The 25,616-nt window shown below is 36.0% G+C and overlaps 1 protein-coding gene across 50 annotated transcripts in view; it reads left to right on the forward strand.

Annotated features, from left to right (window-relative positions):
• Nucleotides 1–25,616, forward strand: part of TRIP12 (thyroid hormone receptor interactor 12) — a 175,767-nt gene that overhangs the window by 103,894 nt on the left and 46,257 nt on the right. For all 50 annotated transcript variants that reach the window (XM_058299954.1, XM_058299941.1, XM_058299946.1 and 47 more), the window contains 9 exons: nucleotides 2,648–2,731; nucleotides 3,839–3,934; nucleotides 16,380–16,528; nucleotides 19,387–19,422; nucleotides 19,512–19,607; nucleotides 20,544–20,636; nucleotides 20,833–20,994; nucleotides 22,657–22,725; nucleotides 22,815–22,980. In XM_058299954.1, the coding sequence (XP_058155937.1) occupies nucleotides 2,648–2,731; nucleotides 3,839–3,934; nucleotides 16,380–16,528; nucleotides 19,387–19,422; nucleotides 19,512–19,607; nucleotides 20,544–20,636; nucleotides 20,833–20,994; nucleotides 22,657–22,725; nucleotides 22,815–22,980 (951 nt within the window). The remainder of the gene's footprint in view (nucleotides 1–2,647; nucleotides 2,732–3,838; nucleotides 3,935–16,379; nucleotides 16,529–19,386; nucleotides 19,423–19,511; nucleotides 19,608–20,543; nucleotides 20,637–20,832; nucleotides 20,995–22,656; nucleotides 22,726–22,814; nucleotides 22,981–25,616) is intronic.

Here is a 25,616-nt window from a genome sequence, read left to right on the forward strand (position 1 = left end):
TTATAGATTATTCTGCCAAGTCACTAAATTATTTATGGGAAAAGAAGCTAATTATTTAATTTAGTATTTATATTAAGTTATTCCATATAATGTGCTTTAACTCTTTAGCTTTCCAAATATAAAATGGGAATTTAAAGACAAACCCTAAATTAGCATAGAGTATAGGTTGATGGTAGTACTTGCAAAGAAATAATTTTTGACAAGTGTACATTTGTAGAATTCATAGGCAGCTTTTGTACAGTTAGAAGACTCCCTTCATTTGAAACATTTATTTTGAAATCATTTTTTAAAATTATTTTTAAGATTGACTTGATCTCTTTAATGTTATTTATTTTTAAAGAACATATCTTCCTGACCTCTCTCAGTGGAATTAGTGAATTAAGCTACTTCCTAACCATGTTGTTCTTATTACTTATCATAAATAATGTATCTTTCTTTACACACAGATGTTAAGCATTGCTCCATCTTTGCAAATTTGCCTATATCTCTTTGATTTTGCCAGTTTTGTTGATTCTTAGAATACTTTCATAATGTCTCTGTTTATAGAATACTCTGTATAAGTTCCTGCTGGATCACCCTGCATTATAATATGATATGGAGTCGTAAATACTCCTCCAGCCTGGCCACCTTTGGTCTTTTTTTTTTAGGTACCAGGGACCGGAGATTGAACCCAGGACCTCGTATGTGGGAAGCTGGTGCTCAACCACTGAGCCAGTGTGGCTTCCCTCAGTTGGTTTTCTTGCTTGTTTTGCTGCTGTTTTTGTTGTTTTTAGGAGGTACTGGGAATTAAACCCAGGACCTCCCATGTGGGAGGCAGGCACATCTATTCCCACACCTTTGGTCTTTATAGAAGAAATGCTAGCCTCTGAAGTGGATAGTTAAGTTCCACATTATTCCAAGAGTCAGAGGCAAAGTCTTAAGCATTCTTCTTTGCTTTTGGACCTAATCAGAACTGTAATACAGTCTTATGCTCTGCAACCTACAGTTTGAATTGAGAATCTTCGTAATTCACATGAACAGGATCAGATGGTCAAAAGAAAGGTACTCGGTTCTGTAACCTTCTCTCTCCCTATTTAGTTTTGTTTAGTACCATTACAAATTACATTCCCAGCATACTACCTGAGGGGTAATTAAATTCCTAGCAGTCATTCTTTTGGCCTTACTCCAAAGTGTTCATGACACTTTAGAAAAATCTTCCTTTTACTTTCTGTACTTAGCATCTGGGTTTTAAACTCTTAGTACTTCTTGTCAAGTAAAATTTAATTCCACAAGCTTGCTATTATTTTACCCTTGTTTTCCACATAAGAGGTTGCATTGGTTAAAATATAAAAATCTAGACCTCTAAAATAAAATTCTGTGTACTGGTTTACAAAATTATTTTTTTCATTGTTTCACATGGTGTTGTATAGATTGGCTAAGATTAGACAGGAGAAATAGCTTTTTTTTTTTTTTTTTAAGATTTAGACACTCCTTAAAATCTGGCACTGAATTTTCCCTGCTCATAGTTATAGTTTGTATTTCCTCGTGGGACAAATCTTGCATGTACACTTAATCTACCTAGTGTTAAAGGAGTTGCTAAATGATTTTGTTGCTGACTTCTAATGATGTTTATATTTCCTCACATTCATGACTTTACAAATAGCCACTCCTAATTAAAGTAGCCCAAAGGCTAGGCTAGTTTGATTTACATAATTTTAGAAAATATGCATATAGGGAAGTACAGTGAACATATGCTTAGCACTTTCCATCAGAGTGCTGACAAAGGGATTTTGCAGTTTTCCTTGGGTCTAGTCAGTCAGACCTATGAAAATATGCACCTATCCTCACGAAGAACCGGAATATCCCTGCCCCTTTTAATGTTTCTTTGGGTCCCAAATGGTTGGGAACCAGTTATAATAGAATGCCTTAGGAACACTTGTGATTATGCAGCTTTCCAAGGTTCATTTCTTGGTTAATGTCTTCTGTGGTAGTGCAGCTTGGATACTCATTATTCATTATGATAATAAGAACAATACAGTTAGGAAGTAACTTTTAAAGTAGAAATCTTTAAAAATCATATTTTGTAGGCCTGAAGAACTTTCTAAACGAAATTTGATTTTTTGTTTTATGTTTCCTTTTCACAGTGTGCTTTAAAAAAAAAACAAAAAATTTCCTTTTGTAACATTTTGAATTTGCTTCACACATTGTCGGAAGAGTTTTAAAATAAGCTTAAGAGCCAGTTTAACAAATTCAGTCATAATAGGGAACTGATAATAGTATTTATTTGTTAACACTGTTTCTATATAATGTGAAGCATCAATGTAAAGCAAATTTTAAGAATTGTTACTGAAGAATATGTTTAAGAAGCTTACAGTACAGTACAGCGTATAAAGTCAGAGTTTGTGTTCAGATCTCTGATTCATTATTAGGTGCCTGAACTTGGACAAGTATATTCAAAGTCACAAATGCTCAGTTGCCTCATGTGCATGATGAAACTTCATAAGGTTGTGAGGAATCACACAGACAGTGCCTGCATATAGTAAGCATTTAATAAATGCCACCTACAGGTAGCATTATTATATAAAGTATAGATTCCACTAAACTATGATACCCTTTGACATTAGTACTTCTCTCCTGACCCTCACCCTTTTTTCCCTCTTCTTTGTAGCCTCTAGTTCTGTTGCAGGAGCTGTCGGCATGACCACCTCTGGGGAGAGTGAATCGGATGATTCTGAGATGGGACGATTACAAGGTAAAATAGATGGTTATCAAGCTCATAAGAAACCATTACCATGGGCTGCCTGTTATTACTGTTCTATTGAAATTAATTCATGTGTTTATTGGTACAAAATTTAGGAATGCCTATACCTCCAGAAAACCTTATTTAGTAGTGATTTGATGATTTGGAATTGAAAGATGAGCTGTCTGCCTTTTTATTTCTACTGTTTAACTAGATAAAACCTTATATGTATATTTTTATATTAATTTTTTTTGTTATGGTACACTTGTAGCTGACTTTAATATTAATTATTAATTAAAGTTGTTTAATATAATTAAACAACATCTTGAAAAGGCGGTTACTTAATATTGTCCAGTGGTACCTTATAACGTAAATATAGTAGAGTGCTTATTTGCCTTGATCTTTTGTCTTTGTGATTACCTATTCCAAAATGAATGTAGAGCATGTATATAAACAGATTTTTTAGTGTTTTAAGTGCTTTTACAGAAAGCAGCCATACATGTGTGCTTTTTTACAATGACCAGAGTATATTTTTATCTGAGATGACTGACTTAAAATAAATCCCCAATGTGAGGCTTTTAAGAAACATCATTTATAAATATATCCGTTTCTGATTGTTTTTAGGTTCTTGAATAAACTTAAACTGTCTCCTTTTGACTGGAACAACACTTTGAAATTTGGAACTGATGAGAATAATGTTCTGCTTTTCATGTTTTTAGGGGGGTTCTCATGAACACTATCTAATTGGGAATACTAGCAGAGAAAACAGGACAAAGGTGCTTACATATAATTTTTCAAAATAAATAATTTACCCTGGGTTTTTCTTGTATAATTTACAAGAATTCTGCTGATTTTCAATATTAAGATATTTGGAGCTGGCATAACTATATTATATATAATATTATATATATTATATATAATATTATATCTATATTATATATTGTATATAATATTACTATATTAGTTGCCATAATATATTAATTTTGAAAGTTTAGTGTAGTTTCTCTTAAAGTTTTCAGAATGGAAAGTAACATTGACTAAACCAATTAATTTTTAGATAATCTCAGTAGTATTGTCAACAAAACTTCCACTTTGCCCCTCTTTTCTGTTTTTCTGTAGCTCTGTTAGAGGCCAGGGGTCTTCCTCCTCACCTGTTTGGTCCTCTTGGTCCTCGGATGTCACAGCTTTTCCACAGAACAATTGGAAGTGGAGCTAGTAAGTGAATACGGTCAAGTTAGTCCTTTCTGAAAACCCTTAGTACTTAGCTGAGTGCTCTTTTTGCTGTTACCCATTGTGAAAGTATGTATAAAGGAAGTTTTCATGAACTGTAACCTGTTTTAAAAACAGGGCTTGTGCATATTCTCACCTCAAACATAGTAAATATGAGATTTTCTTCTTTGCTTTTATTTTCAATTGCTAAATCAGAATCATAGAAGAAAAAAAAATTAACTATAGAGGAATAAAACATCTCACACGATTGCATTGATGATTATAGCATCTGATTGCTTGGCTTTGATTTGAGTTTTTAATGGTGTCATAAAATTTGACCCATAAGACAGTCAATCTTGATATGAGCATGAGAGAAAAGATTTCTCAGCAGAATTACCAGTGAGGCTGTAGGCTCATTTTGTCAAATTAATATTTTATAGTCTTATACACAGCAGATACAGCACTGGCTCTTTTGAATTTTCAATTTATATAGCCAAGAATAACTTTTGTATAATTAAATTTTTTCTGGTGTAAAATACTATTCTTTAAATTCCTTAAACAAATTTACATTTAAATATTTAAAAAAAAAACTTCATTGATAATGTTTCCATAAAGTAAGTAGGCTATTTGAACACTCCAATCTTAATTCAAAATTTCTAATGTATTCTTGCAGCCAAAGCCTGTTAGCTCTATACCAGGATGTGCTTAGGTACTTTTCACCAAATATTCAGTGTTTTCTAAAAGTAATGTAATGTGTATACTTGTGCCCAAATATGTATAATGTACTTGAGGCTTTTTCAAGTTTCTGGATCAGCATTTAATACAGGAATTTAAGAAGCAGCTGGTGTTTTGTGGTGGGGTTTTTTTTTTTTTTTCTATAAAGATTTGTTTTATTTATTTCTCCCCGCCTTCATTGTTTTGTGTTCACGGTCTGCTCTGTGTCTGCTCATCTTTTTTTATTTTTTTAAAGGAGGCACTGGGAACTGAACCCAGGACCTCCCATGTGGGAGGAAGGTGCCCAGTTGCTTGAGCCACCTCTGCTCCCTGCTTGTTGTATCTCTCATTGTGTTTCCTTGTTATGTTTCTTCCTTATATCATCTTCTTGCATTATCACATGTCATCTTGTGGCATTAGCTCACTGTGCCAGCCCAAGACAAGCTTGCTGTCTTGCTTGTCTTTATTTTTTTTTAATTATTTATTTATTTTTTAAAATTACATTAAAAAAATATGAGGTCCCATTCAGCCCCACCGCCCCCACCCTCCACTCCCCCCATCATCGTGACACATCCATTGCACCTGGTAAGTACATCTCTGAGCATCACTGCACCCCATAGTCAGTGGTCCACATCATAGCCCACACTCTCTCACGTTCCATCCAGTGGGCCCTGGGGGGATCTACAGTGTCTCGTAATTGTCCGTGAAGCACCACCCAGGACAACTCCATGTCCCGAAAACGCCTCCACATCTCATCTCTTCCTGCCATTCCCCAAACCCAGCAGCCACCATGGCTACCCTTCCCACACCTATTCCACATTTTCTCTGTGGACATTGGATTGGTTGTGTCCATTGCACATCTGTGTCAAGTGGGGGCTTAGATTCCACGTGGATACTGGATGCACTCCTCCTGCTTTCAGTTGTAGACACTCTAGGCTCCGTGGTGTGGTGGTTGACCTTCTTCAACTCCATGTTAGCTGAGTGGGGTAATTCCAATAAATCAAAGTGTAGGAGCTGAAGTCTGTTGAGGCTCTGGGTCTGAGTGTCATATTATCAGTCCAGAGATTCAAATCCCCTAAATATATCTTAAACCCCAGCACCAACTACAATTCCAATAAAGTAGCATGCAAGTCTTGTGAAAGAGATCCCCTCTGAGTCCAATTCCATCACGCAGAAACACCAGCTCCAAAGAAGGACCATCTGACATGGCAGTGAACCCCATCTGCCATGACCATAGAACCCGTGGGTCTCTTTATCCCTCAAAAGAACCAATACCTGGGGTTGTATCTACTTTATCTGTCTTTTAGACTCTGCTCAGTTGTGCATAAGGACATTCCTTCTGACAACCTCCAGACTCTTTTTTAGAGACTCATAGCCTTATAATCTCATTTCTCCTTTCCATTTCCCCCTTCCATTAGGTCAAACAGCATTTTGAAGTCATGTTATTATATGTAGACAGGGATATTCTGCTGATCCGTATTGAACCTTTAATTCAAGGTCATTTTCTAGTTGCATCTTCAGCTGGTATGTGGTAGTGATCCCTCGGTGCCAGGGAGGCTCATCCCCGGGTGTCATGTCCCACGCTGGGGGGAATGCACTGCATCTACATGCTGAGTTTGGCTGTGAGAGTGGCCACATTTGAGTAACATGAAGGCTGTCAGGAGGAAACTCTCAGGCACAGTGCTACTCTAGGCCTTATTCTTATTGCAGGTGTATAGGCTCAAAAGCATAGCCATTAGTATCAGGAGCCCACTGTTGGGCCCTCCTTCCTTCCTGGTTCTTGCCGTTGCACCTGGGGGACTGCCGCTGCTCCCCCAGGGTCCACGACAGTGACCCCCCGGCTAGGAGCCCAGTATCCCCCCAGCTGTTGTTTTTAATTGTTTCCACTATGAGTATATCTAGACATTACTGTAAACCCTGGGAATATGCCCTGTATAACTCCCTGTCAACCATATATATCCTGTCAATAACATCCTATATCAGTATTCCTCCGCTACCATTGTTGAACCACTCTGTGATCCAAAACTTCCTGTAAAGTCAATCCCAACATAATGTCAGCTTCACAAGAGTCTTAGATCACCGAAATTCATATATACAATATACAGTACTTCCCCAGATCCACCATAAAACCTTTTCCCTTCCACAGCGATAATCTTTTAACTTATTCATATCATATTTCCTGAAACTGATGTACAGATTCCGAAACAATAGCTTTCAAACAAGGTGACATCTGTGCTTACTATGTGGTCCATACTTTAGGTTGTACAGTTTTCTAAATTTTTTAGTTATCCTATGTTTTGCCTTACGGTTTACATTATTAGTCTGTCGTCCCCTATATGTTTATGTGTAATATTACATGTTTTATATTCATCCTCGTGTACTCTCACAAAACTCTCTTGCCCCCATATTTACCTTGGTTCCATCCATTCCACATCCATTTTCCCCTCCCCTTGGGGCCCACAATGCCAGCCAATCTCCATTTCCCAAGAAGCCATGTCCAGAGATACTTGCAGCAGTATTCAGGGCCTGAGTTTCTCAACTGCCCTAATGCCCTGGGAGCCATCCTTTCACACGAGAGATACAGTTCTCTCTATTTGACGGCATTAGTCCTCCCCAGGATGTGGGTCCACCCCAACTCTCACTTCTTGGGTCTCTTCCCAATGGTACAACCCACCTTGGCAAAATGAGCCTTCAGCTATTCCCCCGGAGTCCGTCCTGTATCAGACCATAACTCCTGAGCATCCTAAACAGGTAACCCTCCTACTTATACTTTGATACGATTTTCTCAACATTTTGTTCTCAATGAACACCTGGCACTCTCCCATGTTCGTATGTTGCTCCTCCCTCCCCCCAATTTTTTGGACAATATTACCCCTCTGCCCATCCCCAGCCCCCCTCAAACCCACAAAGCCCCACCCGAAGGCAACCCCTTGCCCCCATTTTGTCCCTTCTTTGTGCTCATACTTACCGCCAGCTCATCACAGATTCCACCCCTGCAGACGTTAACTCACATCTTCCTCCACCCCCCGATTTCCTGTAAGCCTCTTTTCCAGACTCTAGCTCTCTGAGGCAGTTTGCTTATTTCATATCATTGAGGTCATGTAGTATTTGTCCTTCAATGCCTGGGTTTCTTGCTTGTTTTTAGGAGGCACGAGGAACAAAACCAGGGACCTCCCATGTGGTAGGTGGGCACTCAGTGGCTTGAGCCACATCCATTTCCTTTGTGGTTTTTGTTGTTGTTTTTCTTTTGTTGGCAACACTCAGCTCTCAGATGTCATATCCTATTGCGAAGTTCTCATGAACCCTTGAGTATGGATGTTGATTAAGTTCATTTATTAAGCACTGGAAATGTTATGAGTGGCAAACAAGATAGGCAGAGTTGTTTCCAACATGTAGTTTCCATGCTGACACTGGCATTAAATAAGACAGTAATTTTGTACTATAATTTTAGGTTGTGCCAGTTCAGTAAACAAAGCAGTATAGGATGTTAGGTTGGTTGGTGGGGGGGATATAAATAGGGTGGTTAGAGAAGACTTCTCTGAGGTGGTTATTTTGTAGAGACCTAAATGAAGTGAGGAAACCAGCCATGCATAAGTCTGTGGAAAGAGCAAGTACAACAGCAAAGATGAATATGAAGTTGGCATGTTTGAGAAATAGACAGCAAGTGGGACCTAAAGAATGAAGGTTAAGGAATAAAAGAAGGAATCAGAGTGGTGTAGGCACACACCAAGTCACTAAGGACCTTGGCAGGCCAAGAACAAGTGTGGATTTTAATTTAAGGGTAATTAGGAACCACTGAAAGGTATGTTTTAATTCTATTATTCCTTCTTCATTTACTAGAAGTAAGGTAATTTAGTAGAAATATATTTCTATAAAGAATATCTTTCCCATTTCTTCTATTTGGTTATCCAGGGGAATTCTGAGTCTTTTTGACATGATTCATGATCTCAGTAGTTTTTGATAGCCTCCTTGCTGATTGATCTCCTCCTGCCCCATTACCTAGAAGCAGATATTGCCCCCAAAGAACCCTAGTTTCTTTTCTATGAAATGATATTTTAGAGACCATAGTTTGGATTGTAGGCATATTCATTGCTAGACTTTTTTAGTGGAAAAACCTAGGAAATACTTGTATTTTATCTTTTAAAACAAAGAAAGTCATGAGTTAATACCAATGTTGCCAATTCACCTTTAGGACTGTGGGGTTTTAATTTAACTTCATCAATCTTACAAGTCCTTTCTCCCATGTCTAAAATCCCAGTTCCCAGTAATAACAACATAGTGGCTCATTTGCTTTATGCACTACAAAATTCCATCTTTTTAAAAATATATTATTAACAAAAAAGTTTGTTTTCACAGTTATTTTTGTCTTTTGGCTATATCTCATTTTGTGGTCAAATTTTTGTATTTTAAAGTTACTTGACATAGTTCATGTAATTTGATTACTCCTCCGAGTTAGATTGGTTCCTTTGCCTTATTTTGATTTTCAGGGATTGCTTTTTAAGATTTAATTTTGTTTTCATAACTATGTAATATATACATGGTTCAAAGGTTAAATTTATAAAATGTATATTCAAAGTCTTTTTATGTCTCTCTACCCTGTCCCCTCCCTTCCATGTCAATAGACTTTTAAATTTTGTTGCTTATCCTTCTATTTACTTTTTTAAAAATAAAAACAAATCTATTTTTCACTGTACACACACTGCCTTTCTTAGATAACAGTAGCAAACTTTATAGTCTACCTTGCTTTTTAACAGTATATCTTGGTGTTCACTCCGTAGCTGTATGTATGTATATATTGGGGGTGGGAGGATATTCCTTCTTCCTTTTGTAAAGCTGCCATAGCACTCCTTTTCGTGACTGTGCATAGTTTACTTAGTCCCTGTTGTTGGACATTCATGTCTCTGATATTTTGCTATGGTAGTGCTGCAGTGAAATGTTCCTTCTGTACTTTTTAAAGTATTACCGTTCTAGAAGTGGGGGTTGTGTAAATGAGTAAGTGCATATGAAATTGTGGTACATGTTGTAAATCCCCTTTTTTGGTTGTACCATTTTGTGTACTCACTTACGTGATAAGAGTGTATGATTTTAAGCTGCTGAATTTTATCAGTCTGATAATGAGAAATGATAATGTCTTCTTTATAATTCATTTTTTTCTTCTATTGAAATTTGTAGTTATATGTATTAAAATTTGTAGTTATATGTCCTTGTATATTTCTTCTACTGAGTACTGTAATGGTTTATAACTAACAGTAAATTAGTACTTTGTTTCCCAAACAGTACAAGAACCTTCTATCAATTTAACTCTTTTTACTTTCTGCTGTCCATTGTGCTTTTTAATTGTACATGTGTTAGAAATCTCATAAAGCATTGTTGTTTTACAACATCAATATTCTTTTATATTTGCTTACATATTTACCCTATTTAGTGCTCTTAATTTCTTCCTGCAGTTCCTTTCTTTTATCAGTGATTGTTTCCTTTCCACCTGAAGAACTTTACATAGTACAGTTGCTGGGATTGATTTCTTGCTGCATTGTTTTTCAGAGAAATCCGTGTTTTGCCTGAGTTTTTGAAGGATATTTTCTCATATCTTCAGATAGCCTTTTATTATGTCTTCTGATGTCTATGGTTTCTGTTTAAAAGTCTTACTTTGCCCCTTTCAAGGCAATATCTTTCTTCCTTTGGCTTTTTAAAATATATTCTTTAAAAATTTTTTGTAATTTTTAGTAGTTTCACTATATTGGACCTACATGATGTTTTCTTTGACTTTTGCTTGAAGTTCACTGAGTCTTTGAATCTGTAAGTTAAAGTCTTTCATAAGTTTTAGAAAATTCTTGGCCATTACGTTCTTCACATATTATTTCTGCTCCATTCTCTCTCTCCTTTCCTTCTAGGAATAGTATCAAGATAATACACATTCATACTTTGGATTGCATCCAGCTCTGACCCTGATTTTATTTTTCTTTTCAGAATGTCTTGAAACTTTTTATTGACCAGTTCTCATGTTCACTAATTCTTTCTTTTGCTGTCTTCTGTTAAACCCATCAACAAGTTCTTAATTTTTAGAAACTAATTTTTCAATTGTAGAGAATGCTTTGATCCAATCTCCCCCTCCTCAAAGTGTGATCTGTGAAACCCTGGAAGAGGGGGGGAACCCTTAAATAGAATCCACAAGATCAAAACTAATAATAACAAAGTTTGCTCTTTCTACTTTATTGATGTTTAAACTGATAGTGCCAGAGCAGTGGTGGATAAAATGGCTGGTATCTAAGAGATTTTAAGCCAGTGGCACTGGCACTACAAACTATGATTAGTCATTTTATTCTTTAATGCCATATACTTATAGTAAAAATTATTCCGTTTTCATTTGAGAATGTCCTTGATGAAACAAAGTTACTAGTTTTATTAAATCTTTTTTTTGTTGTTAAGATTTATTTATTTCTCCCCTCTCCTCCTGCCCCAGTTGTCTGTTCTCTGTGTCTGTCTGCTGCGTCGTCTTTGTCTGCTTCTGTTGTTGTCAGCGGCACAGGAATCTGTTTCTTTTTGTTGTGTCATCTTGCTGTGTTAGCTTTCCATGAGTGCGGCGCCATTCCTGGGCAGGCTGCATTTTCTTTCATGCTGGACGCCTCTCCTTACGGGACGCACTCCTTGTGCATGGGGCTCCCCTACACGGGGGACGCTCCTGCGTGGCATGGCACTCCTTGCACATCAGCACTGCACATGGGCCAGCTGCACACGGGTCAAGGAGGCCCAGGGTTTGAACCGTGGGCCTCCCATGTGGTAAATGGACGCCCTAACCACTGGGCCAAGTCCTCTTCCCAGTTTTATTAAGTCTTTACGTTAAGTACAAGTCTTTATTTAAAAGATTATTAAAATCTACAACCAAGTGGAACTAACTACTTTTTCATTTACTTCTACTGAAATAACATATCACCACAGATTGAGGGTAGAAGAAGAGGTGAGTATCTCTGGCTTCATAAGCCTGACATTAAGGTGATTTGTAAGAAACGTAAAATAGTGCATTCTTCTCCTTAAATTTTATTTTTATTCTGTTTTATTTTCCACAAATTATTGTTTATGTTAACATGTAGTGGGGTTTTAATGAGTACATTTGGGGTTCCTGAAGAATTTTGAAGAGTGTAAAAAAACAAAAATCTACTGATCTAAGAGTTGGTTTCTTTTTACACATATTAGAGGATAAATTCTGTGTTTTTGCTTTTTGCTGTTTTTGATTTGACATAAATTCTTACTAGGAATATCCCACAAGTTCAGTGATATATATATATATATATATTTTTTTTTTTTTTAACTCCCCCCGTCCCGATCGTCTGTTCTCTGTGTCTATTTGCTGTATCCTCTTTGTCTGCTTCTGCTGTTGTCAGTGACACGGGAGTTTGTGTCTCTCTTTGTTGCATCATCTTGTTGTGTCAGCTCTCCATGTGTATGGCACCATTCCTGGGCAGGCTGCACTTTTCTTTCACGCTGGGCGGCTCTCCTTCCACGTGGTGCTCCCCTACCGGGGGACACCCCTGCGTGGCACGGCACTCCTTGCGCACATTAGCACTGCGCATGGGCCAGCTGCACACGGGTCAAGGAGGCCCGGGGTTTGAACCACGGACCTCCCATGTGGTAGACGGACACCCTTACCACTGGGCCAAGTCCACCGCCAGTTTAGTGGTATTGATACCGATTTGGTTTATGCTAAAAAGATCATCCATTACTTTAGAATTTCCAGCCCCATTGTTTATTAGTTATCTCTTGGCATGTATCAGATTTTCCTATTTTTAGGGGGTTGTGGTTTTCAAAAGGCCTTTCTCTTTTCTTATAGTTATGTATAAACACACATATATAAAATTTGCCATTTTAACCATTTTTAAGCGTACAGTTCAATGGTATAAATTACTTTTTCATGGTTGTGCTTTTTCATCACCTAAAGCAGAAACTCTGTACCCTTTAGGCCATAGCTCCTATCCCCCTCTCCTTCCATTCCTTGGAAACCTCTAATATACTTTCTCTCTCTATGAATTTGCTTATTCTAGATATTTCATCTAAGTGCAACCATATAATATTCTTTTGTGTATGACTATTTCACTTTGCATAATGTTTTCACGGTTCTCCAGTGAAGTAGCATGTACCTAACCCTCATTCCTTTTTATGACTAAATAGTATTCTGTTGTATATCTGTACTACCTTTTCTTATCCATTTATCTGTTGATGGATACATGTGTTATTTCCACCTTTTGGCTATTGTGAAGAACAAACTTTAGATGAACTATTTTATCCCTTAAAAACAAAGCTAGAAGCAACTGAGGATTCCTTTGCTTTAACTACTGTCCCTTCATTTTGTGTCTTTCCACATTATTTGAATAACCTCGAAAGTGATAAATGGTTCTAACTGGAACCCATATAATTCTAGCCAATATAATCAAAGCTGATAGGATTAAAAATACAAAGTCAACATATCCAATTAAGGGAACCTTCTATACAGACTAATCAATTCCAGTGTTGCTCCTTGTTTCTAGAAGCTGGAAGACATTGTAATAGCCCAGTTTCTACCTAGTTTCTAACTCATGAATAAAGATAATCCTTTAATTTCAGAAAACTTTTTTCATAATGCCAACTTTTAGAAAATCACTAAGCTGAAGTTAACTGAACAGTAAACTGAGCAGAAATTCCTTTACATAAAGAAGGACAGCCCAAAATGCAACTTTCTATAGAGAACGCACAGTTCAGTTTAATTCAGAGTAAAGAAAAAAAGCTTTTGATGATGCTGGAAGAAACTCAGCCATAGGTCTGAAATCTGCTGTATACTCAAATTATACATGCATTGAGAACAATATTCTGCTAATACAATTGATTTGCTGCTGCATTTGTCTACTGTTTATCTAATGTTAACAGTTACAGAGTAGTACAACTAATATTTGGAACAGTCCTTACAGTGTGAAAGTGCCAGGCACAACACTTCACTTCTTCTCACCTTCACACTACTGGTTCTTTTTGTATACCTCGTAGGAACTCTTCATGAAAGTTGTTTTTGATATTAAAGGTCTTACTAATCTCTTCACGAGTTTTCCCTTTGATTACATTGGCAATTGTTTGATTATATGCTATCCATTGCATATAACATCAAGCAAACCCTTGATGTCTAAGTAGTTTACAGCCAGAATAAGTTCAAAAAGTGTTTCTTGATCAACTCTGGGGAAATTTGGTCCCAATGAGGGATATCGTCTGTTTGCTTTCCTTTTGTTCTCATCATCCTCAGTAGGAGGAGGATGGTTATATTTGTGGTATGTGCACCCCTGAATGATCTTTTTAGTATCTCTCAGTTGACATTTGGTAGAGGAACAAGTCAGAATCTCATTTATCATCCATTCCCAAATCTTCTGGCTTGGCCATTTTTTGTTTTTCTTTTTTCTTTTTTAAGATTTACTTTTTTTATTTATTCCCTCACCCCATTGTCTGCTCTGTGTCCATTCACTGTGTGTTCTTCTGTGTCTGCTTCCATTCTTGTAGCAGCACCGGGAATCTATGTCTCTTTCTGTTGCACCATCTTGCTGTGTCAGCTCTCCATTTGTGCGGCGCCACTCCTGGCAGGCTGCTCTGTTTTTGTGCAGGGCAGCTCTCCTTATGGGGCACACTCCTTGTGCATGGGGCTCCCCTACATAGGGGACACCCCTGCATGGCATGGCACTCCTTGTGTGCATTAGCACTATGAGTGGGCCAGCTCTCCACATGGGTCAGGAGGCCCTGGGTTTGAACCCTGGGCCTCCCATGTGATAGGCAGATGCTCTAAGAATTGAGCCAAACCCACTTCCCTAACATGGCCTTTATAGTCATAAATGTTTGGCAATTTCCACATCAACTTCAAATATATCTCTGTCAGAGCTCTCCCACTTAATTGCAGGCATGGTGTTTGGTCTCAAGGAGATCGTGAGCCAGAGGTTGACGAGGGAAGTGGCATCAGCACAATGAGAAGGAAAAGGTGGAGAACAAGGCCCATCCTCTGAATTTTATTTTCTTGTAATATATTTTTGGGCAAAGTGTTAATTATGGTAAGAGTAGATGGGCAGCAAAACTGGCATTAGCCATAGTCTTCAATAATGAAGATGACAAAATCTTATGAGGATCACCACATACACCATTGAGAAGTTTCGCCCCTGGGAAAATCACCAAGACACAATTGAAATAAAAATCTTTGGTGCAAATTCCATTTACGTTGACAGTTTTTAAACATATATCTCACTTCTATACAGTTTGAAAGTGCAAAACACAAAGAATAACCTGAAAAAGTAAATTTTAAGAAGAGAAGGCAACATCAGATACAAGTTTGTTAAGCCCTAATTGAATGGCTGTAAGTAAAAAGTGACGGTCAGTGAAAAATTGAATCATATTTTTGGGCTTTGAGTGTTGTCTACAGTTCAGTGACACCTTATTTTCCTGCAGTAGTTGACTCTTAATATTTTTTCAATACTCCGGGCAATGGAACTGAGCTTTGTAGAGAAGTACTCCAGTAACAGCACCTGCACGTGAAATGAGAGGATGTATAAAACCTGATCATTTCGCTATTTTTATAAAAATCCTTCATTCTTTTTCACTCTTTTTGTTAGATGAATTGTTTTTATTTCCTTGCCATATCCCTGATACTTAGGTTCCATTTGTTATGATGCAAGTATTTAGAGTGGTACATAAACTTTCTCTTGATATTTAGCTGTTGTTCTTTAACAGATTACTATTGCAGGAAGTTTTTAAATTTTTTTTCTTTATTTTTTTTATGCAGGAAGTTTTTTTACTCACTGTATATTTAAAAAAAAACATGTTGAGGTGATCGTTCATATTAGTCTTAGTATTTTTTGTTTCTGTGTTTCTGGGTTTTTTTTAATTACCTTTTTTTTTTTTTTTTTTAAGTTACATAGATCACACAAAATGTTACGTTCAGAAATATAAGAGGTTCCCATATACCCCTCCTCCTCCCACATCAACAACCTCTTTCATCAGTGTGGCACATTTATTGCATTTGATGAATACATTTTGGAGCACTCCTACACAGCATGGATTATAGTTTACATTGTAGTTTACACTCTCTTCCAGTCCATTCAGTAGGTTATGGCAGGATATAAAATGTCCTACATTTCGCTTTGCACTATCATTCAGGACAAATCCAAGTCCCAAAAGTACCCCCATCTCACACCTTTTCTTCCCTCCCCCTGCCCTCAGCAACTCCCGTGACTACTGTCTCCACATCAACGATAGTTTCTTCCATTGCTAGAGTCACAGTAATTCTATAGTAGAATACCAGTATGTCCACTCTTAATACATATTTTATTCCTCCATTCTGAGGACCCTGGGATGGTGATGTCCACTCCACCTCTAAATTGAGAAGAGAGGGTTTAGATCCCACATGGCTGATGGATGGGAGTCTCCTGCTTGCAGGTGTAGACTTTCTCGATTCCCTGGTGTGGTGGTTGACCATTTCCTACCTCCCTGTTAACTGATGTTTCTGGTATTAAAAACCAAACAACTTCTCATTTAAAAGGACAGATTTACATAAATGAGATCATTTTAAAGCAGCGTTGTTCCAGCAAAGTTAATTCTGCCTTGACTATGTCAGCTGTGTCTTTTGACCCTAACCTTTACTTAGCATCTAAAGAAGGTAAGTAGCCATTTAGCATCTACAGTCCCACCTTATATGAAGTAAGAAATTTTAAAGTGTTTATAAGTAATGATCTATTTTCCTCTAAAGGTTCTAAGGCCCAACAGCTTCTGCAAGGACTACAAGCTACTGATGAAAGTCAGCAACTTCAGGCAGTTATTGAAATGTGTCAGTTGTTGGTCATGGGAAATGAGGAGACACTGGGAGGTTTTCCTGTCAAGAGTGTTGTTCCAGCTTTGGTAAGCATTTGGGTTTTCCCCTCAGTTTACCTCAGCTGTCCTCTCAATGCTGATGTTTTTACTGAATGCAGGATAGTTGTAATTATGAAGTTTAAAACATAGAACTCTAGATAGGAGAATGTGGATGGGTGTTTTATTTCATGCTTACAGATATTACAGATAACTGAGTGATTGCTAATGATGAATTAGGTAAAATTTCTAAACCATTTCTTAATGAATTGTCATTCCATCTTTCTTAAATGACACGTTTTAAATTTTAAGTTGTTAACCCCATAGGTAACACCACAGCTGTTTACTATGGTAGAATTTACATGCTTTCCTCTTTCAACCTGGTGATATATGGGGTATTAGTAAGAAGCTCTCACTTCTTGATTTTTGTGGGCCAAAAAGGTTTCATGTTTGATAATTGTTTGCCAGGTAGAACAGTTAAGCCAGAATACCAAAACAGAACAAAAGAAAACAAAACACAGAAGAAAAACAATTAAAAAACCTTTCTAGGGCATCAGATGTAGCTCATTGATGATCACCTGCATCCCATGTATGAGGTCCTGGGTTCAATCCTTGGTACCTCCTGGAAAAAAAAAAAAAAAACAATAAAAACTTTCTAATGACTTTTCAACCCAGATGTGAGTTGATATTTAGAATTTATTGTTATTTTACTTGTTTAAGTTTTTTAGTGTGAAGTTATGGGAGGAGAAGTTGACATTACCAAATGTAGACACTTTACCAGTATTTAAATACAACATTCAGGTAGGAGTTTGGTAATTTTCTTAGTACAAAATTAAAGAAACTGGCTATAATTTTAGAATAAAAAAGTTTTAAGTCTGAATCAGTTATTAACCAAAGATATCTAATGTAAACATCATGATTACTTCATAGCATGTATTATCATGGAAGCTTAAAAGAAATGCTAATAAGTCTTTTGCACATTGCCAATAAAATTGACAAGAACTGAAATTATGGTTGGTACATCAAATTGTCATATTTGATCATAATGTAAAATTATGGCAAGAACTGAGTTTTGGGGAGAGAGGTGAGAGAAGATATGTCAGGTACAAGGTGACATGTCTTTTTTCTTTTTTCTGCCAATTATTATTGGATGGCTTGGCTCTGGCAGGTGGTCATAAGGATAGACTGATCTCATCTTCGGCCACTCAGATCCCAAAGTGAAAGCTAGCTCCAGAATTTTATCAGTAATACTCTATTAAAATTTTGCATGTTACTTTCTGAATGCTTCATGATAGCAATATTAGAATATCCCTTTTACTATTAGATTGCATCTGTGTTAATATCCATTCTCAAATTGCTCATTTGTTCAGTAGCTGAGTTCTGTGACCTTGAATTAAATTGTTGTGGTTTTTTTTTTTTGGCTCATTAAAAATAGCAACAAAGAGTAGGCTTGCCTTATACAGTCTATTGTTAGAAGGTAAATTTTATTAAAGTAAGAAGCCATCAAATGTAGGTAGAAATGCTGACGGTCCAGTTTACTAATTTGGTGGTTTACTAGATTTAAGTACTTAACTGACCTGTACAAATCAGGTCATGATATTAATAATGGCTGTTGCTAAAGACCTTTTATCACTATTGAATATTGTGAATCCATTTCTATTGCCACAAACTTTCATAACCATAAGTAATCATTTTTTGGTGAAAAGGGATCTCTTTAAAGCAGTGCTTCCCAAACGTGGCTTTAGAACATTCTTTCCACCTTATTAGTTGGGAATGTAGTACTTTTTCTATTACTAGGACAATCCCTTTCAATTTAGAGTAGTTCTGTTAAGTGACTGGTTGTAGATAATTTGAGACTAAGTGCTATTGGATGATGAAAGAATGTGAGAATGTGTGCATGCATTGCATGTCCTGATATGTGTATTTTGTATATATTTGTAATATATATATTTTTAACCAAAAAAAAGTTCTCAGTACTCTCTCATGTATGAAGATACTTTACCCAGCAAAATGCAGAGCTGAGAAGAAGCTCCTATTAAATGAGTATTGTATTAGGATCTCTGATGTCTCTTATTTTAGTTATTATAGTTATCCATTTAATTGAAGGGTAAGCTTAAATTCAGTCCATTTAAATTTTTCCATTGGACTAGAAGACAGTGAATGACTCTCTTCCTCCTCAAGTGGAAACTTTCTTTAATGACTCTTGACTGATTCAGGAAGATAGAGGGTTTTGTTTCCTTGTTTCTAATACATGACTGAAATCTCCTTAAAGTCTTTTAGACAAGAAAAGTTAAGTAAAATAAAAATTTGGTTTCACCCATACGTATGTAGAAAAATTTGCATTAATTTGGCTTTTGTTCTTAATTAGTTCATAATGTGATCAATCTTGAGTTTAAATCCTATACTACATGCTGGTGTATGTATTGTTACACAGTATATTATAGCTAGGTTAAATGGTGCTTATCTCAGCCTATAGATAGGGTTGTACAGGAGTTTAAGCTGTGGTCTTGAATCGGTGATACTTCATTCAACAAATATCAGGGCATTGCTGGTTTTGTTTGTTTAGTTGTCAAAAGGCGGTGACATGTTATGGGCTTCTCAGAAGGGATTGGAACTACCTAAAGGATAGATTGTAAGCAACAAGAAGGGTTTGTTTTTGACTCGGATCATGAAATATAATGTTTATCTAGGAAAGTTCTAAGTCAAAACTACAGTTTACAAGGAATGCCATCCTAAATTATGATCAGCTTTTGTGTATGCTTGCTACGTTTTATCATGGTGCTGTTTTTTAATGTGGTAAATCTTGATCAGTACTTTTCATTTCAGCTGAAGTAGAAAAGGAAGCCATGCTTCAGCATTTTTCTCTAAGAATATAGCTTCTAATCCTTTGTTATAATCTTTTTTCACAGATAACATTACTGCAGATGGAACATAATTTTGACATTGTAAGTATGTACTTTTTTTTTTTTTTTTTTAGCACTCCAAATTTAAACTTTGAGTTTTTCTTCATTGAATAAAATGCCTTGTTTTCTAGATGAACCATGCTTGTCGAGCCTTAACATATATGATGGAAGCACTTCCTAGATCATCAGCTGTTGTGGTAGATGCTATTCCTGTCTTTTTAGAAAAGGTAATCCTATTTCTGCCACCTTCTTCAAAAGCAGGCATAGGGGAATCAGGTTTATAGAAGAACTCCTGAATTCTAAATTCTGAAGTTGGAACATAAAATTGCAGGACTACCTTAAAGGACTTTTTTAGTATCTATTATATTATATTATATATAACTAAATTATATTCTTCTAGCCAGTACTCTAGAAAAATATTTCATGTTCACCGGGCCAGAAACTTAAAATTGAATTCATTTATGAAACCTACCCATTTTTGTAATGTTTGAGGATAGTAATTACTACCTTGAGATAACATATTTCAGAAAAGAAACTTAAAGCTTTTGTCTGAAAATAATCTCATTCATTCTAGAAAATATCCCAGTGAGATCGATAGCTATTTATTCCCTCATTTTACAGCTGGGAAGGCTGAGAAAGAAAAAGTGCCTTGTTCAGAGTCATAAAGTGAGTCAGTAGAGAAAGGAAATTTATTTGTGTGGTTTGTGGTAGGTTGTATGTTTGGGCTGTCATACTTAAGGAACTTTTTCTGATAAACTTAGAATATGATATAAAGTGTAAAGCCTAATTAAAAAAAAAATCATCTATTTTATTATGTTTATTTTTTAAAGAGGTACGGGACCTCATATATGGGAAGCAGGTACTGAATCACTGAGCTACACCCCTACACGTCTATTTTAAATACAAAGATTTGAAGTTATATTACTGGGTTTGGTTTATTCTTTATGTAAAACATTTTTCCTTGTCTTTAGACAGCAAAGTACTTGGGAGGAAACTATATTAACCTTAAGTTAGCAAATTCCTGGTTTCCTATTCCTATGATGGGCTTCATGTTAGAGGCAGTGTAGATTGATGGATGTTAGAAGATGTTCACTCACATAGGAGATAAGTTATAGAAAATAATTTGAATGATGACCTTACTGTACCTATTTATATATTCCCAGCTTCAAGTTATTCAGTGTATTGATGTGGCAGAGCAGGCCTTGACTGCCTTGGAGATGTTATCACGTAGACACAGTAAAGCCATTCTACAGGCGGTAAGTGTTACCAAAGGAATATGTTTCATTAATGTTGGTTATTAGACCCACATTTTTACTGACTCCTAGAATGTAGTCTCTGTATGGCATATTTTGTTTCCAAAGTGAAGTGCCAGATTTTTAAGTAGGTTTTGTTGTTTTTTTAATTGTTGATAAAAGGACATTTCTTCACTTGAACTATTTTCTTTATTTTTAGGGTGGTTTGGCAGACTGCTTGCTGTATCTGGAGTTCTTCAGCATAAATGCCCAAAGAAATGCACTGGCAATTGCAGCCAATTGCTGCCAGAGTATCACACCAGATGAATTTCATTTTGTGGCAGATTCTCTCCCATTGCTTACCCAAAGGCTAACCCATCAGGTAAAAACGAACCCATCGTAAACACTTATATTACTTTAAAAACTTGGAACTGCAGCTAGTGCCTTAAATCTTCCAATTTGATATATAAATTAGAAAAGTTTTCATCATACTTTATTCTCTTATCCAGTTATGTACCATAGTAAGTTATTTAGTAAAATTTTGGTAGATTTACCCAAGTGAACAGTAAGTAATTCATGTATTTGGGTCTCCAACTATTTCGACTTTATTTCAGCAAAGATTGAGTGTTTACTATGTGATACGATCAGAATTTCCTTTTGGAAAGATCATCCTTTCTTAAAAGGCCTTGGAATAGGCTGACAAGATAGGAGGTATGGGCTAACATCAGAAGAGAGAGGAGACTGTGTCCCAAAAAGAAGTGAAGAGAGACGTCAACTGCAGCTAAATGGGGTTGGAGAAGAGCAAGAACCGGTATTTAGGAGGTGAAGTTGGTGGGCTTGGTGATGCAGTATGAGAAGCCGGGCACACAGGGTCTGAAATGGAGGGCAGATCGTGAATTAAGCTTTAAGGTTGTGGAGAAATTGAAAATATAAATTATTAGTAGTAATAAAATCACTTTAAAATAAATCTTACAGTTAAAGAGTTATTTTTAAGGGGATTTCTGGGAATCTGGCTTTAAAATCGCTCTTAAAATGTTTACAGAGTTGTGCTTAAAACCTACTTGGGAAAATTAGGTACATAAAAAATGTATTTTTATACAAATAAGATAGGTAAAATAATAAATGATCATCAAATCATTCTGGAGTATTTTTGCTTCTAAGATGAAGATACAAGTCGTGCCTCTTGTTTTTTTAAAAATTTATTTTTCTTTTGATTCGTTTTCAAATAGTAGGCTGAGATAACTTTTCCTTTCTAGAGGCTAGAAATACATTCTCTAGGTAACTGATCAGTACCATATGATATCTTTATGTTTGAAATAAGACTTGAGAATTAGACAAGTTAAGTATTTGATCACTGATTATAGCACCCCTTCTATCCTTACGTAGTGGAAGCAAGGGTATAGGGATTCATAATACCTGAACTATTAGGTTTTTTAGATACAAATCTAGTTTTTACCTCTGAAATCTGTTCATAAATTTGAGGAAAAAATATGTTTATCAAAATGCTAGTAAAACAGTTTCATTCTCATTTATGAGTTTTATATAAAGTATTTTCTCAGTGAGGCCACTCTAACATTATCTCTAGATGTTTTCATAGTACATAACAAAAATCTAAAGCCCAGTTTTTCACATTATCATTACTTATACTATATGTACACATATACTTAACCTTTTCCAACTTTTTAATGTTTACATGTTTAAACATTTCTACCAGAAATTCTTTTAGAGAAAAGTAGTATATTCTTTATTTTTGTGTAGGTACTGAGATTACATAAGCACATAAAAACTGTTACTCCTTTTTTGTGTATTTACCTTTATTGGAAACTTCATGGAAGAGCAAAGTTGTCTTTCAGTATGGTTCTATTTGCTTTGAAATCTTATATTACTGGCATTCCTTGCTTAAGCTTCCATGCATTCTCAGAGTTCACATCTGTTAATTGAGGTGGCTTTTAAAGAGTTGGGGTTAGGAAGATTATGGCAGTGAAAATGTTTTATATTAATAAACTTTTATATTAACAAACTTTATTTTCCTTTTTAAAAATAGGACAAAAAGTCAGTAGAAAGCACTTGCCTTTGTTTTGCACGTCTAGTGGACAACTTCCAACATGAGGAAGTAAGCATTTATTCTTTAGTGTTATTTTTATGGAGTTTTAAATGGCTGAATTATGATGTAACAATTTTATTTTTCTTGTTTTTGTGAAGAATTTACTCCAGCAGGTTGCCTCCAAAGATCTGCTTACAAATGTTCAACAACTCTTGGTAGTAACTCCACCAATTTTAAGTTCTGGGATGTTTATAATGGTGGTTCGTATGTTTTCACTGATGTGTTCCAACTGTCCAACTTTAGCAGTTCAACTTATGAAGCAAAGTAAGTACTATTTTATCTCTCTCAAGTAGGAAAAGTGGCTTGCTTTATCTACATTATTAAGTAAAAATACAATTCTGGTGAATAGAAGCAATTATTATTAACATTAGAAAATGTGCTGGATAATAAAGAAAAATGTTAATGTGTAATAAATTTAAATTGGCATGGTGTATTACTACATTTCCACATACAATTTTAAAAGCATATAATGTATTAAAATATTAGAACATCTTACCCATGATGGTTCTATAACTTAAGATCCAAGTTACATAATGACTTCATTAGGGGAATTCCGAGTTTGTATGTCATTGATACCCACTTGACATCTGATATAGGTAGTCCTTTCTGTGCATGTTAGATTTTCCTGCAGTTTATCTGATTCCCAAATGCTTTCTTCCCTTGGGAACTTATTCACACAGATGAACATCTCCTGTATTTGCCACTTTTGTATTCCTAAGCCTCTCCTGCACATGTACTCAGTGGGTAGGAAATCAAATTTTATTGTACTGCTCTTGTAGTTGACCATTCCCCTCTTAAACTTACGTTTCACATGCTAAGGTCACAGGACATTGAGGCTTCATAAAATCATCTATATGTTAAGATTATTTCTTTTTTTTTTTTTTTTTTTTAAAGATTTATTTATTTATTTAATTTCCCCCCCTCCCCTGGTTGTCTGTTCTTGGTGTCTATTCGCTGCGTCTTGTTTCTTTGTCCGCTTCTGTTGTCATCAGTGGCATGGGAAGTGTGGGCGGTGCCATTCCTGGGCAGGCTGCTCTTTCTTTTCACGCTGGGCGGCTTTTCCTCACGGGCGCACTCCTTGCGCGTGGGGCTCCCCCACGCAGGGGACACCCTTGCGTGGCACGGCACTCCTTGCGCGCATCGGCACTGCGCATGGCCAGCTCCACACGGGTCAAGGAGGCCCGGGGTTTGAACCGCGGACCTCCCATATGGTAGACGGACGCCCTAACCACTGGGCCAAAGTCCGTTTCCCTAAGATTATTTCTAATAGTACATTGGTTGCTTTTGCTTGGAACACTTAACAGTTATGGGTAATTTCATACTCATAATTTTAATCTCTGAGAATGTTACTTTGGAGTTGATGATACTTACAACATAGCCTTTAGTTCCACTGCCTCAGACAAAATATTAAGCAGTATTTTATTATTCTTGTTTTGGAGTTTGGTATTTAGTTGCATTTTTTATGAATTAGCACGTTAGCACAGAACTTGGTAGAAAATCAGTTTTGTTGAGATGATTTGTTGAAAAGATTCCTCTTAAAGCATCAAGTCTTTTCCAAACTTGGTATTCCAGAATATACTATTCTGCTTGTGCTGTGAGTGAAGTGCTCTCTGCCTAAATAAATTTGGGAAAGGTTTAGCTAACATTCTTGAGTAGTCATCGTGTACTTTTCTTACTGAAGTGCATTGGTCCTTTGAACTTTGCTTAACTGGACATTTCCTGTAGTTTGAGTACAAGATATCTATCTCTTGTTACCCTGTGGCACAACATGTCCTTAAATACCAGTTTAAGGAATTGCTGCCTTAGTTGATTTAAGATTTTGGATTTTTTTTTTTCTTTTAATCTGGTAAAGGTTTCTCACCTCTAGTTTATTCCAGTAACTTTGCCACACATTTATCATATGGGAACACTTAATCTTTTACAAATTTTTTTTCTTAAAACGGTATCACAAAAGAAACATCAACTTTTTCTTTTCATTTCCTTGCCATTCTCTGAGTGAAAAAAAAAAAAAAAAAAAGTAAGGAATCCCTGTAATGTATCATTGCCATGTATTTATACCCATAGGAGAGTTGGCAAAAATTGTTCCTTTTCAAAACAATAGGAACTTTTTTCATCACCATAGTGAAACTTCTTTGAAGCAGAGATATAAGTGTCTGTACTTCTGCCAAATTACTGATGAACTTATTGATGAAGTGAAGTGTTAAATGTATATGCATATTTCACATGTGTGTATATGTATGTGTATGTATATATATTAAATATATATAAGACTTAATAAATATAAAGTATTTATAGACACACATACCGCTACGAACAAACACCCAGCCTTGTCTTTAGGTTTTAGCTCTTAGAATGACTAAACCTGTGGAAACTCAGCCTTCTACACCACCAGTGTTAGTACATCCGAGTGCTTTTCATTCAAAATCCTCCATAAACAGACATCTCTTCTGGGAATGGAGACTTATGGTAGAGAAAATTTAAATGATCTGCATATTAAGTTGGCATGCTTAATATGTAAATTACTGAGTTTGTTGATGATAATTTGGTAAAATTCAGATACCTTTAAATACTGCATTTTATTATTTCGACCACACGTTTTTCATTATATTTGAATTGAAGACTGACATACAAATATAGTTGAGTTGATGAAATTATGTTTTGAATACACTTTTATAAAAAGCACTGTTCTCAGATTCCTGGAGTCTCTGAGCAAGACTGAAGGGTCTGTAATTAGGGTTTGGACTAATGTCCTCAGAACTTGTTAAAAATCTTTTTACATTTTAATTACAACTCATTTGGATGATTTTACTTTATTTTGTTTTATGTTGCTTTAAAAGAAAATAATTCTGATTGTCTTCCTCCTAAGGAACTGTTGTTGCCTTTGAAATTAGGTACTGTAA

This window comes from Dasypus novemcinctus, chromosome 7 (genome assembly GCF_030445035.2).
Source record: "Dasypus novemcinctus isolate mDasNov1 chromosome 7, mDasNov1.1.hap2, whole genome shotgun sequence".
Lineage (NCBI taxonomy): Eukaryota > Metazoa > Chordata > Mammalia > Cingulata > Dasypodidae > Dasypus > Dasypus novemcinctus.